Source organism: Lepus europaeus, chromosome 19 (genome assembly GCF_033115175.1).
Source record: "Lepus europaeus isolate LE1 chromosome 19, mLepTim1.pri, whole genome shotgun sequence".
Taxonomy (NCBI): Eukaryota; Metazoa; Chordata; class Mammalia; order Lagomorpha; family Leporidae; genus Lepus; species Lepus europaeus.
In genome coordinates, this window is record NC_084845.1 from 35,852,310 (window position 1) to 35,869,613 (window position 17,304).

The following is a 17,304-nucleotide window of genomic DNA, read 5'->3' on the forward strand; positions in this document are numbered from 1 at the left end:
TTTCAGGCTGCGGATCTGGTGGTTACTGCCTGTCACGCAGTCAAGACAGAAGTTTGCAGGAGTTAAACAGAATTCCGCTCTTCTCCCATTGGGGAGCGAGGCCAGGGGATCCTTGCAGGCTCCAACCTTGGGCATTTTTCCAGTTCTGTTTGCTCTGACCGGCTCTCAGTGGAAAGTCACAGTGTTTCCATTCTTGGGAACTGGGGTGGTACTGGCTGGGGACACATGAGGGACCCTTGGGGTGTTGGGAGGTGAGGGCCAGTTTTTTTTTAATCTGCTAGCTTCATCCTCCTCTTCACCACCCAGAACCAGCCCAAGCCTACCAAGTGAGGAGAGATAGCACGGACTGGGCAGGGGACAGCACTGTGGCCCTGGCTCAGCCTGCACCCCGCGGTGGGAGATGTGGCCTGCCGAGGTGGTGGCCTCTGCTCCTGCAGCACTCATCTCACACAGCTGCCGCCTCCTCCTCTCAATGGGGCTGCCAGGATGTCTACAGCTGGACTTCCGCTGCTAGCAACATGGCAAAGGCAGAATCTGGCTTCTCAGCAAGGACTTCGGGCTTGTCAAACTCAATCACCTGAGAGCCAGAGAAGATGTGAAATTCCTAGACCACAGACCCTCCCCCTCCTCCCCACTCCCCCACCCCCATGAAGCCCCCAGCACTGGGAGGTGAAGCCAGCGCCAGCCTCCGGCACCTTCCCGTTTTCCATGACCAGGACTCGGTCGCAGTTGAGGACGGTGTTCAGACGGTGGGCGATGGTCAGCACAGTGCAGCCTTTGAAGGCGTCCTTGATGGTGCTCTGGACCAGGGTGTCCGTCTTGGAGTCCATGGACGCAGTGGCTTCATCGAGCAGAATGATCTGCCAGGGAAGGAACGCAGCACACGTCATGCTGCGCCAAGGCTGTACTGAGAGGCAAATGAATGGCCTCAGCTCTACTTTGAGAGAGAGAGAGAGAGAGAGAGAGAGAGAGAGAAGCAGAAAAGGAATGAGCTAAGGCTCGAGCCATATGATAAAAGTCCCATCGCACCACCTTCGTCTGCCTCCGAGGGACATGTTGGAGGAAGCAGTAAGGCTGTATATTCCTTACTTCTCTTGTAAGTGGCTTATTCCAGCCTTCCAACCCGGTTGGAGGAAGCAGTGCACAGTATGTACTGCGCTAGCACGAGCCAGCGTCCAGTTGGAAACAATAGCACCCATGTCTGTTTCCTACAGCTGCTCTAAGGCGTTACCACAAGCTTAGAGACTTAAAACGGGTTTATCATCTTACAGTGCCAGGATTCAGAAGTCCTAGAACCAAGGCGTTGTCGGTGCTGCACTCCTCTGGGCTCCCGGGGAATAAACTTTTTCCTGGCCTTCTGTGGCCTCTGTGGCCTCTGTGGCCTCCTGTGTTCCTTGGCCCATGGCCCCTTCCTGATGTCATCACATCTCCTTCTCCCCCCAACTCTCCCACTCCCTTCTTAGGAAGACTCCTGGGACTACACAAGGCCCCATCTCGAGACCCTGGACTTCATCAGGTCAGTCAAGTCCCTTCTGCTGTGTAAGTTTCCGTGTACCCAGGCATGGACCTCTTTTTTGGGGGAAGAGGGGTTTAGTCCACCTACCATAGCAGCCAATTTGACTTGACAGATCATGGGGTTTGACCTCGGCCCCTAATTCTGCCTGACCTTGAGCTAGCCACTGAACTCTAGGCTCGCCAATCCCTTGCAGGTGAAAGCAGACCGTGCCTCATTGTGAGCATGAGATGCAAAGACTCACAACCCCTCTGCAGGGAGTGGGGTCACAGTGGGCACTCAGGCAATCCCCAGCTCCCTTGCCCCTGCCATTAGCATGTCTAGACGACACACACAATGGGTTATGCCTTTGCTGGGGACTCTGAGAACAGGGTTTCTAAAGCAACAGCCATGGCACCCCGCTGGAAACCAGCAAGCAGAGAAGTTGGGTCTCAGTCTTGCAGTTCTCACAGAAGAACCTTCCACTGGCCTTCTTAAGTGCCCTGGGTACTGTTCATGAGGACTCGGAGTAGTTCAGCGACCAAGTGGGAACGCTTGAGAGGCAAGGTTTCCAAAGTCGTCCCACATAGGCGAGCAGAGAGAATACCAAAACCAGACCTCCCAGGCAGAACCTCGGGAGAGCCAGGAGCTGTGGCCCGAAATTACGGTGATTTCTCCATTTTTACCTCTCACCATTTGTCTTCAGAAACAAAATGATTGTTTTTTTTTTTTTAAATGGTTCAATTGCTCTCTCTTTGCTGAAAACCAAACATGTGGCTCCAGCTCCTGGATGGAGTGGCGCTGCAGGAAATATCCACAATCTGACCAATCCATTTTCCGTGCTGTGTCCTTACTTTTGAATTACGGAGAAGTGCTCGGGCCATACAAAGCAGCTGGCGTTCCCCTACTGAGAAGTTTTCCCCATTTTCTGTGACTTCTGCCTGTAATTTTTCCGGGAGTTTCATTATCTGTAAAACACAGAAAGTGCCACATTTATGCTGATGATCTATAAAATGCTCCTGCGTCGTCTCTATTGATTGCCCCCTTCTCTCGCATTCATCAGCTTGCTTTATTTTACCGCGGAGAAGAAGGCGCAAAACAACAATCATTTCAATATTGCAAACAGGCACCGCGGAAGGGCTGGGGAGGAGGCGGACATTAATAATTTAAAATCACAGTATGACTCATGGAACCTGCGGACAGCTCACAGCGGAGGACAACTCAGGGCTGCGGGGCACACAGAGACAAGCGGAAATGGCACCGAGGTCGCTATCTCCATGACAAAATAGAGACGGGACGCAAGAGCTTTCTGGTCATCAAGGAAGGGGAAGGGTAAGATGGGCTCTGATGCAGCCAGAGGAACAAGTGAGAGCAGCTATGGGAGACGCTCATGTTGCAGGCTGTATGGGGGGTCCTGTTCGCCTGATGACCACTACCCTCCCGGCCCCCGGGGCTATAGCTCCTACCAGACAGGGTACTCCCAGACATTCCCAGAACACGCCACACCCCCTCATTTTCCTGGGGCTTCTGGTTCTGATACCCGAAAGAGGTCATTGGCAGAGTAGTAGGGTATTCCACCTGCTCTAGAACCAGGGGTCAAGTTGACTTGCCCAAGCCATAATTTCTGCCTCTCTAAACCTAACAGTAAGAACGTCTTCCTCAGAGGATGTCCGAGTGACACCACGCGTGCAAGAGCTCATGAGGGTTTATTGCAGAGCCCTGGAAGTGCCCAGTGTGGCTTTTATTAAGAGTCAGTAAGGACTGCCTCCTACCGACTCCCAGGGCTCCCACGTGCTGGCCCCGCTGCCTGTCACGGTAAACCCAGGGCAGGTGTCTGGGGCACTGGTGCCAGAAGATGTCTCCTGAACACCCCTGGAGACCTACTGTGTCTCTCATGAATGTTCTCTCCAGAACCTGCCAGAGCATCTCGTCGGCGTGACTTCCAAAGGGGTCCAAGTTATACCTGCAATGGAGGAAAGGATGGGGGCTGGATTTCTGACGGACGTGAGGATGGGGGCGCTTCTGTAGCACGTGGGAGACAATGGGAGTTGATGAGTCCACAGCTGGACCCAGGACCATGGTCTGTAAGACCCTGACCTCAGGCCACGAGACCAGGGACTCGCAGCTCCGTGATGGAGCAGAGAGCACAGAAGAGGTCACGGAACCATGGGCCTCTGCCCAGAGGTGGCACCCAGCAGGACACGCTTTGTTCTCTGCAGTGCGCTGCGCTGTGCAGCAGGGTGGGTTGACCCTACACAAACTCTAGGCAGAGGGAGGGCGAGAGCGAGTGCTCCTCTGCCCCTCCATTCTGTTCACTCCACCTGCAGAGGCCAGAGGGCCTTCTGCAGCTCGCAGGGCCCCGCGGAGGATGGAGGACAAGGACCCAGCGCCTCTCGCCTCTCAGCAGGCAGGAAGCGAGACTCAGCACGCGTCTATTGGAGGGCCAGCTCTGCATACAGGAAACGCAGCTCCCCTCCTCCAACTGGTGCTCAAGGGGAGCCATGTCCCTCTCCCCGGAGAGCTGGCCGCTGCACAGGGCTAATAGAGAAACTGCGCTTTGCCCCTTCCCCGGTGCCTTGGCATCAGATCCTGAGTACCACAGAAGCTGCAGCCCTGCTGTTTTTGCTGTTGAACAGCTTCTGCTTGCTCTTAGTAGGAACAAATTAGTGCACTTCCCAAGGGATGGCTATACATGGAGGGTAGCCGCTTATTCTAGCGTGCAAAGAGGGGCACTTTAGAGAGTGCCATTGCTAAACCCGAAGGGATGCTGGGATGCACGCATAAAATAGGGCTGTCTAGGACCTATCAGCATAGCTGCTTACCCTGTGGGTAGAAGCATCTTGCTGATTAATGATGTAGTTTATGCAGTAGCAGTAAGTCCCAAGACCCTGGTCGCCAGCTCCTCCCAAGGCTTTCCCTAGCACCAGGCACCACAGCGCCCAGGAGCCCCTCCAGACTCTGCTTCCCTGAGCTAGGCCAGCCCCGGACCAGCCATGCCGTGGGGACTTTGCAAAGGTCCTGGCCAGCCTGATCTCACTTTCCGAAAATAGGAAATGCACAATGATCAAAAGCAGCTACCTTACTGTACCTACAAACAGGACAGGATCCTGGGGGATCGCAGTCAGCTTGGTTCTGAGGTCCTCCAAGCCCACGGTGCAGATGTCCACTCCGTCAATGAAGATGGTGCCCCCCGCGGGCTCCACCAGGCGAAACAGCGCCATTCCTAGTGACGACTTCCCTGGGAACCACAGAGGCAAAGGCGAGAAGGCAGACATCCGTTCCTACTTCCATCACGCTCAGCTGTTTCATTGCGGGAGTTTGTAAGGCTCTGTTTAGGTAGGGCTCCCACGCATTGAGGGTGCCCCCGGCTTGCCCTAACACAGTTAACCTGCCCATCCCGTGCTGTCCTGTGCCTGCAGGAACTGTTAGCTTGCAACCCATCCTGCGAGCCTCATCTCACCAGAATGGTCGTCATCTAATTCATTCAAGAACGGCTGTGCGTTTGTTTCCAACTCTCCACCCGTTCAACCTGAAATCCTAATTTACAGTGAAGAGATCTGAGGCAAGATGGCAGGCCAGCCCTGCACACAGCCACCACATGCCCTGCCCCATGTGGCTTAGGCAGCACGCACTGGGACAACGCCAAGGAAACAACCTAAAGAAACAGGAGCAGCGCTGGTCCTCACCGGAGCCGGTCCTCCCGACAATGCCGACCGTCTGCCCGCTCTCGATGTTCAAGTTCAGCCCACTGAGGACCAGGGGCGTGTTGTCTCTGTACCGCATCTGGTAGTCTTTGAAGGTTATCTCCCCACGGCTGGGCCAGTCTTTGGGACAGGGCCCTACTTTGAGGGGATGAGTGCGCTCAGGAACGCAGGTCTGAAAAGCAGAATGTGACCCTTAATCGCCACTTATTTTTCCACGCATGTAGTTCCCTCACTCTCATAATTCTAGGGACTGGGACTCGCAGGGGTGAACCAGTAGGGACCTTGCACCCAGGGGACATCCTAATTCTAGTGCAGATGTCACCTGTATTAAACAGGAAAAAGGTATATACGAAATGAAGACGATAAGAGTCCTGTTGAGGGTCAGAGAAGGCATGCGACATTGCAGCTGAGACCAGAGAAGCCAAGGGGACGCTGCCACCAGATGACTCAAGTCCACAGCCGTGCAGGCAGCAGGCAGAGCTGGTGCAAAGGCCCTGAGGCCTGGAGGAGCTTGGGCCATTTAAGGACTAGAAAGAAAAGCCCTGTGGCTGGAGTTTGGTGAACGCAAGTACAGATGCTTCCCAGGACTAAGTAAGAGACAGCTCCCGCGGGGCTGTGTGGGCCTGGGCACGTGTTAGCTGTGCGACTTGGAAATCTCAGAGCCAGCCTTGCGATTTGCAGAATTGGACCAGCCATCATCTGAACAGCAAGAGTCAGGGTGCTAGAGGTAGGGAGAGGACAAGAAGAGGGTGTCCAGCTCAGAGGTCTCTCTAGAGTGGCCTGGAGAAGGCAATTTAATTTCCTAAGAGTCGAAGCAATGCAAAGTCTGATTAAGGAGAACAGCAGCTTGGCTTTGTCATAAGACCAACCCCACCTCTTCAGCTTTGACGTTCCCAGTAACCACCAAATAAAGGGATCTTATGTGACCCCTGATCAGCCCAGTCTCTGGCGGTTCAGCAACCTCAATTAGCTGGGGGAAAAGAGCTGCGTTCTCAGAGTTTTAACTCCTAGAAGATTTAGAATTGAGAATACAAAGTTAGGGGAAGTAAAACCACAATGGTGACATGTTTGGTTTCAAGCATTTCCTCATACTAATAAAATGTGGGATTGTGGCTCTTGTGTAAAATGTGTAATTGAATAATTGATCTAAACATGACCTTAAAGCTCAAAACGTATTGTTCGTATAGGGCACTGGACTGTCAGGAGAACTTAAAGCTCTCTAGATTTATAAGTTTAATTTATTAGATTTATACAAACACCCGAAGATTTGTGAAATCAGATCACGGAGGTACTTAAAAAAGAAATTGAAGGTATTAAATTTTAAAATGCAGTTTAAAATGCTTTAGAGGGTTTAATTAAGTTTGTAAATGGGGCCAAACACTATTCAATGGCCCTTAGAAGTGACTGCTGGAATTGGCTGGACTTCTTTTCAGACAATAGCGGGATTTGCAAGTAGAATATAAAAGCTTCTAAAGAAGAGATACATTGTGTTTCTTTTTCTTTCAATTGACAACATCAGCCAATCAAATACTAATTTTTAGAAACCAAAGCAAGCCGCTCAACTGTCTTTCCTGTATGTAGAAACAACCCTTCAGGAATTTTGTAAAGAAAAAAACTAACATCCAACATCAAAGGCTTGGACTGTATTGTGTACACAGGTTTCATGAAGAGGGGGTGACCAGTAGGATTCTGGGGGGTTTTTTTTAGAGATTTTTTTTTCACATTCAAAGAGATCAAATATTTGTCTAAGAGCTGCCAGACTCCCCAGGTCCCCTGGTGCTCATGCAGTCATTTCTTACCGAAATGTATTCCCTTAGCAGCTCCACAGAGGTGAATTTGGCTTGGGTCTCGGTTCCCGTGCGCACACACACTTGCAGCAGCCCGCTGAGCTGTCGGGAAGGAACCATCCGTCAGTCAGAGTCCTTTCCTCCCTCAGTTCTGCTGGACCAACTCTCCGGGAACAGCCCTTGAGACCCAACCCTCCCCTGCCTCACTGGGCACCACACAGAAAGGAGGCCTGCATTCCCAGGCACCTGCAGGCAGGAGAAGCCATTCCCACGCGTGCATTTGCCTTTAAACACCTGCTCTGTGTTAAGAAACAAATGGTGACTACATTTTCCCCTGGCCCTGCACACAGTGGGAGACACACACGCTTCTGTCCAGAGATGAGATTCTGTCCCTTGCCGCTACTTGTACCCTCCCCACTCCACCCAACTTGCAGCCAAGAAGCACCTGGAAACAAAGCCCCGCCCCAAACCATCAGCCTCAGCTGCTTGCTGTAGATACGAGAAGATCAAGGCTTGCTGAGGCGAGACCACCGCCAGAAGCCAGCCCCCTTGGAGACCTGGATGCAGCCGTGTGAGATCAGGCCCAGCGGCGCGGCCCGTCCCCAAACCTGTGTCTATTTGCAAATACCTGAAGCCTGCGAGGTTCACCACATTTGGAAAAGGGGTCTTTGCAGGAGGAAGTAAGGCTCCTGAGATCACTCTGGACTATCAGGGTGGGCAACTAGTCCCGGGATGGGTGTCCGAATAAGATACAGAGGAGACACAAAGAAGAGAGAAGGGGCTGTGAAGGCAGAGCCAGAGGCTGTAGTGACACAGCCACAAGCCAGGAATATGGCAGCCACCTGAAGCAGGCAGAGCGGGAACCATCGAACCGTCGCCCCTGGAGCCTGCAGACAGAACACGGCTGTGCTGACAGCCACCCTATCCCACCCCAAGTAACAAGAGAATGAACTTCCCTGGTTATGAGCCACCAGGCTGGCGGCACATTTGCTACTCCAGCCCCAGCAAATACATACAGGTGGTAGACCAACAAAGCACCAGTAGGGAGTGGGGCGAAAAGGTAGAGACGAGGAGGCAGCCAAGACAGGTGTGTTCATGAGCAGCTACTGCTGTGGGCGACTGGGATGCCATGCCCCTGGGGAGCTCTGGGAGAGCCTCAGAGCAGACCCCAGAGCGTCCCCACCCCAGGGCAAGGAAGCTGGGCATATGCAGTCATCCCCCCATATCCACAGGGGATGGTTTCAAGACCCCTGAAACAGGTGCAGGACAGGGCCAGCACTGTGGCTCAGTGGGATAAAGCTGGGCCGGCAGCACCTGCATCCCGTATGGGCACCGGTTCAAGTCCCGGCTGCTCCACTTCCAATCCAGCTCCCTGCTAAAGCGCCTGGAAGGGCAGCAGAGGACAGCCCAAGTGCTTGGGCCCCTGCCACCCACATGGGACACTTGGAGGAAGCTCCTGGCTCCTGGCTTCAGCCTGGCCTAGCCCTGGCTGTTGCGCTGTTTGGGGGAGTAAATCAGTGGATAAAAGATCTCTCTTTCTCTCTGTCTCTCCTTCTCTCTCTCTGTAACTCTGCTTTTCAAATAAATAAATAAATCTTTAAAAAAGAAATAAATAAAAGGCACAAGGCTTGCCTGTGCCCTACGCACATCCTCACATACACTTTAAATCAGCCCTCGACAACTTACAACACCTAGCGTAAGGTCCATGCTGTGTACATAACTGTTGTTACATTCCATTGATGAGGGAACAAAGACAAGAAAAAATGTCTGTACGGAACACATCCCCCGTGATGGTTTTTGATGTGCACTTGGTTGAATCCATGCATGCAGAACCTACAGAGACAGAGGGCTGACTGCGTCCACAGACTCCCTTCCATCTGTGAGCCACCTGCTCCTGGGTGGGCTGATCTCTGCACCTCTGTCTGCTCCTGGAAGGGTGGGGGCACCAACACTACCTCCCTGGGCCACAAGGTGAGCTGGAAGAAGGTCCCGTCCCCCGCCACCAGTACCCTCCGATTCCTGAGCAGTGGCCATCGGCCGCCTACTAGGAGCTGCTTGCCCAAGGTTGACGGGGCTAGACAAGATCCCTGCACACGGCAATGCCCATGACTCAGGATGATAGTATGGAAGCACCATGTGCCACCCCAGAACTGGGCACAATTTGTCTGTTTCACTGTGTGGAAATGCCAGGGGTGACCTTAGATGGGGTGACTCAGGGAGGCTGGGAGCCCAGGCATTTAGGTCAGAAGTCCCCCTGCCCCCGCCCAGACAGACTCCACGTGAGAGCTCTGGTGAAAGCAGCCGGTGCTGTGGCACAGTGGGAAAAGCTGCCACCTGCAACACGGCATCCCAGTGGGCGCTGGTTTGAGTCCCGGCTGCTCCGCTTCCCATCCAGCTCTCTGCTATGGTCTGGGAAAGCAGCGGAAGATGGCCCAAGTGCTTGGGCCCCTGCACCCATGTGGGAGACCTGGATGAACTCCTGGGTCTTGGGTTTGACCTGGCCCAGCCCTGGTCATTATGACCATTTGGGGACTGAAGCAGTGGATGGAAAATATCTCTCTCTTTCAGCTATAAAAAAAAAAAAAAAAAAAAGCAGCTCTGAGAAGCAAGTAGGCCAAGTGGCAGGATTCCCACTCTCAGTGCCCTCGGGGGCTTCCTCTCCAGCCGCACAGGCCAGGGCTTCCGGTTTCTCTTAGAGCAGTGGCTCCCATCTGGGTGCCTGGAGAAGTCCTGGCAATCACAACATGGGGCAGGGCGAGGTCAGGGGAGAGGGAAGTAATGCTGGCACCTCACGGGTGCTAAGCGTCCCAATGGTGCCCAGCGTGGCCCCCAGATGCCCAGATATCTGCAGCGCCACCATGGGGAGATCCCTCCTTGCAGCCCAGACAGTGCCCTTGCCCCAGGCTTACACAGCCCTGCAGCCCCCAGATCTGTGCACCACTCCAAGGGCATGCGCACCCCCGAGCCTCTCCCGGGCCCCTCCGCCTGCTGTTTTGTCCTCAGGTCTCAGCAGGAAGTCCCCTCCTGGGGCTGCTGGGTGCCACGCTGCTCCCCGCAACAGTCACAGTAGCCCACTCTGTGACACCCACACTCTCTCTGAGGCCTCCTCACCTGTGTACTCGCCCTCTGACTCATCCCAGCTGCCCGCTAGAGGGAAGCCCCACCAGGGCGGGGCCCTCTCCAGATCACTGTCTTGAAAAATCGACAAACAGGGGCCGGTACTGTGGTGCAGCAGGTAAAGCCTGTGGGTACCGGTTCAAGTCCCAGCTGCTCTACTTCCGATCCAGCTCCTGGATCGCCTGGGTAGGTCCTTGGGCTCCGACACCCGCATGAGTGACCTGGTAAAAGCTCCTGGCTCCTGGGTTTGGCCTCACCCAGCCCTGGCCATTGCAGCCATTTGAGAACTGAACCAGCAGGTGGAAGACCTCTCTCTCTCTCTCTCTCTCTCTCTCTGTAACTCTGTTTTTCAAATAAATAAAGATATTTTTTAAAAAAGAAAGAAAAAAATTGACATGTAGTGATTGTACCAATTTGTCAGGTACAGGGATGTTTCTTTCCCTTTGCAATTTTTAAAATTTATTTTATTTGAAGGGCAGACACATAAAAAAATTTTAAAAATAAAATAAACAGATCTATCATCTGCTGGTTCCCTCCCCAAATGCCCACACCAGCCAAGGCTGAGCCAGGCTGAAGCCAGGGGCCTGGAACTCAATCCAGGTCTCCCACCAGGGAAGCAAGGACTCAACTACTTGAGCCGGCATCTGGTGCCTCCCAGGGTGGGCGTTAGCAGGAAGCTGGGATGGAGAGCAGAGCCGGGGCTGGAACCCATGTACTCCAGTTTGGGTACATGCCTGACCCTACAACGCTGTTTCAGCTCACGTGTATGTCCCATAATGACCAAGTCAGGGTCTTCAGCATGTCCTCACCACCAACACTTGCACCCCTTTGAGAGGAGAACATCATAAATCCATTCTGGTAGTGAACTTGAAATATCCTGCGCAGGTGATTTAGGGGGAACCCACAGCGACCAGCACAATGCCTGGCTCCTAACAGGTGCTCAGCAGACACCTGGTGAGTGAATGGATGCACCCTGCCCTGGAGAATGGCAGGTGCGTGCTTTAAGATCCGCCCCCTACGGCCTGGGCAGTTGACGCAGTGCGGGCCCCGCCCCCCTCGCTCTGCTAGCTGCCTCTTCTCTGCCCCCATCCGCCTTCTGCTCCGTGGGATTTCGCACCAGTTTCCCATCTGTCTCGGGACTCTCCTCTCTCCTCAAGTGAAGCTCTGTCATTCCGAGGCTGTGTTCTTCCCGGAGCTGGGAGAGGATGCTCAAAAAGCCCCACGGCCAGCTGGAGGAGAGGCGCCCCCAGATCCCCGGGTGTGCACGTTGTCCGCCCTCACACGAGTGTTGGAAAAGGAGCTGGCAGACAGCTGAGGACGTCGCGCCAAAGCCTGACCTCCGCTGGGGAAAGCTGTTTTGCTTGGATCAATTAAAGAAGACTGCTCAGCATCATCTGTCTGACATTTTACCAGGCAACAACACATGAAAACATCCGTCAAGGAGGGAAACTGGCTAACCCAGGAAATTCATCTGTTCCCCTTAAGACAGAGGACAGGGAAGATGTTTAGGCTGCTCTCCTGCCTTCCCCAAATTCCTTTAAAATAATAGCAGAGGGCTTGCGTAATGGCACAGCATAACGCCGCTGGGTCGAATCCCAGCTGCTCCACTTCCGATCTGGCTCCCTGCTAACGGCTTGGGAAAGCAGCAGATGACCCAAGTGCTTGGACCCCTGCACCCACGTGAGAGACCCTGATGAAGCGCTCCTGACTTCAGCCTGGCCCAGCCCTGATTGTCGCAGCCTTTTAAGGAATGAACCAGCAGACAGAAGCTCTCTCTCTCTCTTGCTCTCGCTCTCGCTCTCTCTCCTCTTTCTGTCTCTTCCCCTCTCTCTCTGTAACTCTTTCAAAACTAAACACACAAATCTTAATAAGAATAATCCGATCAGAGAAAAATTTCAACAAGGAATAGAACGTTAACAGCAAGGGGGCTGGGAATGGATAGCATTAGGTGAGTTAAAATTTCTGCAAAGATGTCAAAAGGACGAAAGCCTTCTGACAAAACGGAAGCAGAACATGCTAAGGCGCTTCACAAGCAAGCAGAGGCCCCAGGTGTGAACTCAGGGGCCCCAGAGAGGCTGCCCGAGGGCTCACTGTCCACAGACAACTGCTTTGGTTGGACTTCCCTCCCTCTCCTCTCTCTCCTGGCCAGAGAGAGCTGGACACTTTATCCTCAGGCACCCCACCTTTCTTCCTATCTGGAGCTCCGCGTGCAGACACACACACACACACACACGTTCATGATTTTCTTTAAAGAAACTGAATTAACTCTTTGGGGAAGCAATGACTCTGAGAGCAGTCTCTTAGAATTCTTCTTTAAATTTTTAAATCCAGCATTTGGAGGCCTGAAGGCCAGACCCATGGCTGCTTTCCCAAAGAGAAGCCGACCTGTGGGAAAGCATGCCAGCCACCCGCCCATAGCTAGAAAGCTTCCCAGAGACCCAGCGAACAGAACAGTGGATGGGGCCCTGAAAACCCAACCCGGCCCCCCAGGCCTAAAAACAAATGGAGCAAGGGGCGGAGGAACAAAACCAAGGGCACAAAACAGCAAGAACTAAATAACCAGAAACACTGACACAGTGAAAAATAGACGTGTGTTGGAAGAAGAGAGTCTAAGAGGAAGATGAAACCCAACTCTAATGAATGTTAATATCCTCAAGAAGATTCAAAAACATATTATATACATTTTATACCTTTTCAAATGATTCACCTAAAAATTGAGACAATAAGAAAGAGCTTGAGGGAATTAAATACATGACTATATGTTCATCAATTAGAATTCAAAGGCATGATTGAACGACAAAGTTTGGGGAAAATTCCAGAATAAAATAAACAGACCAAAAGAAAATGGAAACTTTGAGATAAAAGAAACATAGAAGCTTGATCCAAAAAAATCCAGTAATCAACCAATATGTGTCACAGAAAGAGAAAACAGAGAAAAAGAAGCAATTGTCAAAATGAAACTGGAAAAGGAGAGAGTTTTCCTCAGTGGGAGAGGGATCTGACTTTAAAAGAACCCCCACATCAAACGGAGCCTGTGGGGAAAAAGCCACACTCAGATTCCTGGACCTCCACGGAGCCGAGGCTAACGACCACATTAAAGACATTTCCAAAGAGACAAGTAGGAAGTGTGCGTCCGGGAACAAGAGTCAAACCAGCACTACACCCAGACGGCCCTCACATGTGACAGGTGCCGTGACCTTGGGGAGGTTCCTAAGCCTCAGTGTCCTCGGTCCTGGGGTCTACAGTGCTCCCTGGGGCTGTTGTGCAGGGGTGAGTGAGTTCATTCACGGGAAGGACCCTGCCTCCCTGCCTGGAGCACCACACATGCCACAGGTTCCCTGGCTATCATCATTAGTCAAAAGAAAGCAAGCAATCGAGAAGTCGGTGACAATGAGGTCACCTTTTCATGGCTCCTTTCACTCTCCCTAGTGTGTAAAAGCCACGTGATCTGGTGGAATGCATTGAGCTGCCAACCCTTACCTAATCCAATGGTCTCATTCCATTGAACTACTCATTAGCTCTGGGATGCCTAAATTAATCTAAGAAGAAAGTTCAGGGCTCATGCCCACTAGTTTCCTCCTACTTTACCCTGCTGAAGACCCCCAAGGCTGCTGGTCACCACAGCACAACTATGAGGCAAGCCATCATGGGAGGAGGACAAAGGCAAGAACCATGATCCAATTGTGCCTGAAGCCCACACGACTGCCCAACTCTTAATAACATGAGCCACTAAGCTCTCTTTATTAGCCAAACCCATCTGAGATGGGTTTCTGCTCCCTCCATCCAAAAGCACCCTCCAGGCCAGGCCCAACCTTGTACCAGGTGTTACCTGAATGATGTAAGACAAGGACAAGCCTTTGGATGAAGCGCTGATGGAGGAGAAACTCAGCGTCACCAACAAAGCCACAATGAAGGTGACAACATTCATGAGGACGTCCATCCTTAGAGCGAACCAGCGGAGGGCACAGTTAAAGTACAGGAGGTGGCTGGAGTTTTCATCATTCAGCATCTTAAACCTAAAAGGAAGAAAATAAGGAAATCAGATACCACAGGATCTCAGCGTGTGCTTCCACGACAGTGGAAGTACTGAAGAAATAAGGCAAGGAAGGTTTAACCACAGGGGAAATGCACTCTCCCACAGTGAGCGCTCATGGAAGTGAGCGCAGACTCGGGCGCTTCAGAATCTGCCACCGTACACGTCTTCAATTTGCACATATTTGGAGAAATTCCGGGTGGCAGTTGACCGTGGTGATGAGTTGGCTCTTTCTGTCTTCCCTAGAAATTTCAACTGAAACCCATAGCTGGAAACAAAAAGTGCTGAGGGCCTCCCATTGAACTTCAAAGGGTCCCCAGCTCACAGTCAGCCACTGCTGCAGGGCATTGTGGAATTGACAACTAGCCCCTTTGAGCTATAGAGATAATGGACTGTGTGGAGGAAGTGATAGTAAGGAGAGAACAGAAGATGCTTGCTTGGTTCTCTCTCGAAATCTGAGAGAAGCTTTAAGATGATTGTCTATAAATCTGGGGGTCTTGTCAAAGGGAAAAGACTGCTTCATGTCCACTGAGACAAAAAGGAGACAAAGTAAGGGCAGAGTGACAGACAGGCAACATAGCAGAAGATGGAGGCAAGACCCACCCTGGAGTTCCCGGCTCTCCGGCTGTGTGGGAGGTGAATCCTGCCCGGTCCTGCTATCGCTGGAGCTGAGGGAGGAGCCGGCAATGACATGCGAGGCTGCAGTCTTGATGGGGCCTCTGCATCAGTGCAACACAGAGGAACACGGCCAGGCAGAGCGCACCCGAAAACCCAGCGAACCTTAGCGACCCAGTAGAGTGAGACGTGGGGACCCGAGAAACGCGAGCGCGCGGTTCCTTCATCAAATCTCCGCTCTAAGCGCTTTCGTAGCAGGAACGTCTCACTGCACAAGATGTGACTCCATCTGGGAAGACCAGAATGTTCCATACAGCTCAGCCCCTGAGTATAAGCCAACCACCGTGTTTTGTTTTGTTTTTTTTTCTTTTACTGTAAAAGAGAGAGAGACAGATGCCTTGCCACAGCATATCTGCACAGTGTGCTGGATCTACAGGAAGGAACAAGAAAGAGTGGCCCGGAGGCCAGCAGAGGCTCGCCTGAGGATGAACCCAACCCACTTCCCCCTTCTCCAGCAACCCTGCACCAGCCCCAGAGGAAAGGGATGGAGTGTTAGACAAGACCAGTGCTTCCCAACTGCAAGCCTCCCCTCCTACCCTGACACAGAGAGAGATAGAGAGAGAGAGAGAGCGAGCACAGTCTTGCCACACCAAGACTCCAGAGAAAAAGAGAGCTACGTCTTGAACTTGAATTTGAAGGGTGACATTTTAAGCAGACATAGCCAACCACTGGCCAGAGGAGACTTCAGGCTCCATTGCTATCAAGGGCTCTGTGGCCCAGTGGGAGACGGACTTCCTCAAAACCACTAGCAGAAACTATTGGGAAAATTATGAAAACCTCGCAAGGTGTGCGCCCCTCCAGAGTTAGGGCTCCTGCACTGGCACAGTCATGAGTGCCCTCAGACACTGCTGCTGCTTGCCGCTCTCCAGGTGCCCCAAGCCTTGTGTCCTGCGGCACCCGTGGACGGCCACCCTGGGCTCTGCAGCCCCCTCCTCCTTCCTGTTTCCCATGATGTTCTCTGGGAGCAAAAGCAGCACACATCAGAAGCCCAAGCCCTGCGGAAAGAACATCTTGACAGAGGGAGACCCCACCAAGCATGTAGGGTCAGCTCCCTCTAGGATGCGCTTGGGAAGCCCCAGGATCTGGGGAAGATGAAGCTTGAATGGGAGGATCTGCATGTGAGTGGTGTAACAGAACCAGATGCCGTGAAGTCTACACGGAGATCCTCCGTGGCCAAGCGGGGAGGCAGCGAAAGAGCAAAAGGATTATACGCAAGTGTCAAGAAATTCTAGCTTTCTGAGGAAGAAAAAGACAGCAAAAAAGAGTGCCCAAGTGGTAGAGACTGCTGTTTTGTTTTTTTTTTTTTAACCGAGCTTTTTCCATGGCAGCCTTTGAACACAGCTGGACTACATTTCCCAGCATCCTATGCAGTTAGCCCATGTGACTGAAATCTGGCCAATCAGTGTGCAGAGGTACTAGGGATGAAAAGTGAGGATTTCTCAAAGGCTCTTGTACCTTCCTGCCTTTCTTTCCCTCCAGCTGGACACCAAGGGTCCTGGGGAAGACCCCAAGACCCTCGGGAAGGAAAAAGACTGTGCCCGAGTGTAGAGCAGAGACACCCCCCCCCCCCCCCCCGGCCCCGTGAACTCTCAGGAAGAACAGGCATTTAATCCAGAGCCAGTGAGCCCACTTCGGCTGGTAGCCTTCATACCCATTTTCGAGATTTGCAGCTGCAGGACTCCAGAGAAACTGACGAATCTCATCCCTGCATTTAAAAAGAAGGAAGCTGACCAGGCCACTAAAGGGACACAAAATGTGGCCCACACAGATCACTTTTTTTTTTTCTTAAAAAAAATACAGCATCGTGAAAAATATTAAAAAATGATTCTAAATACATAAAAAGTAATGCATTTTTTTAAATAAAAAAGACAGTGAAAATGTGAAGAGGCTGTTGGTTTTATTGAGTGCTTTCTTTCCTTTTTCTTGCTTGCCCCTAGTTTCCTGAATTGAACCCATTTTCGCTTTTAGAGTGAAGAATAAAGAAGTCGCATGGACTGAGCAGCCCCGGCTCGGAGGCCCGCGGTTCCAGAGGCTCAGAGCCTTAGGGTGCTCCTCCCAGTCCTGCCAGCTCTCTCCCTGTGGTCCCGCCCCGCAGCCCCGCAGAGGAGCCGATCCGGGGTCGGGGGGAAGCAGCGCCCCAGCGCCCGGCGCCGGCGCCCCGGACTCACTTGCTGATGCAGTCCTCCTCCTTGCCGTAGGCGTGGATGACGCCGAGGCCCTGCATGCAGGAGGTGATGTGAGAGAACCAGGGCGACCGGCTGATGTTCTCCACCTTCTTGAGCTCCTGGACGCCTCGGTGGAAGACGCTGCGGGCAAGACCAGAGGGGCCGGGAGGGCTCACGCTGGGCACTGGCAGGACCAACTCCGCGTGTGAGTGGGCGCGTCTGTCCCAGACAGACCACAGGGAGCGCGCCTCAGTTCTGAGCGCCGCCCGGGCTGTGAGTCTGTCTTTGAAAACCCAGACTCTGTCAGCCCCCAGCTAGAAGCCAGCCGCTT

The 17,304-nt window shown here is 52.6% G+C and overlaps 1 protein-coding gene across 5 annotated transcripts in view; it reads right to left on the minus strand.

Annotated features, from left to right (window-relative positions):
• Nucleotides 1-490: 490 nt before the first annotated feature.
• Nucleotides 491-17,304, minus strand: part of ABCC12 (ATP binding cassette subfamily C member 12) — a 58,573-nt gene continuing 41,759 nt past the window's right edge. For 2 of the 5 annotated variants that reach the window (XM_062176630.1, XM_062176627.1), the window contains 9 exons: nt 16,977-17,114; nt 13,930-14,116; nt 6,996-7,085; nt 5,179-5,368; nt 4,571-4,730; nt 3,377-3,455; nt 2,347-2,460; nt 696-860; nt 491-577 (listed from right to left, as the gene is read on the minus strand). In XM_062176630.1, coding sequence (XP_062032614.1) covers nt 491-577; nt 696-860; nt 2,347-2,460; nt 3,377-3,455; nt 4,571-4,730; nt 5,179-5,368; nt 6,996-7,085; nt 13,930-14,116; nt 16,977-17,114 — 1,210 coding nt within the window. The remainder of the gene's footprint in view (nt 578-695; nt 861-2,346; nt 2,461-3,376; nt 3,456-4,570; nt 4,731-5,178; nt 5,369-6,995; nt 7,086-13,929; nt 14,117-16,976; nt 17,115-17,304) is intronic. The other 3 variants (XM_062176629.1, XM_062176628.1, XM_062176631.1) reach the window with 2 other exon arrangements.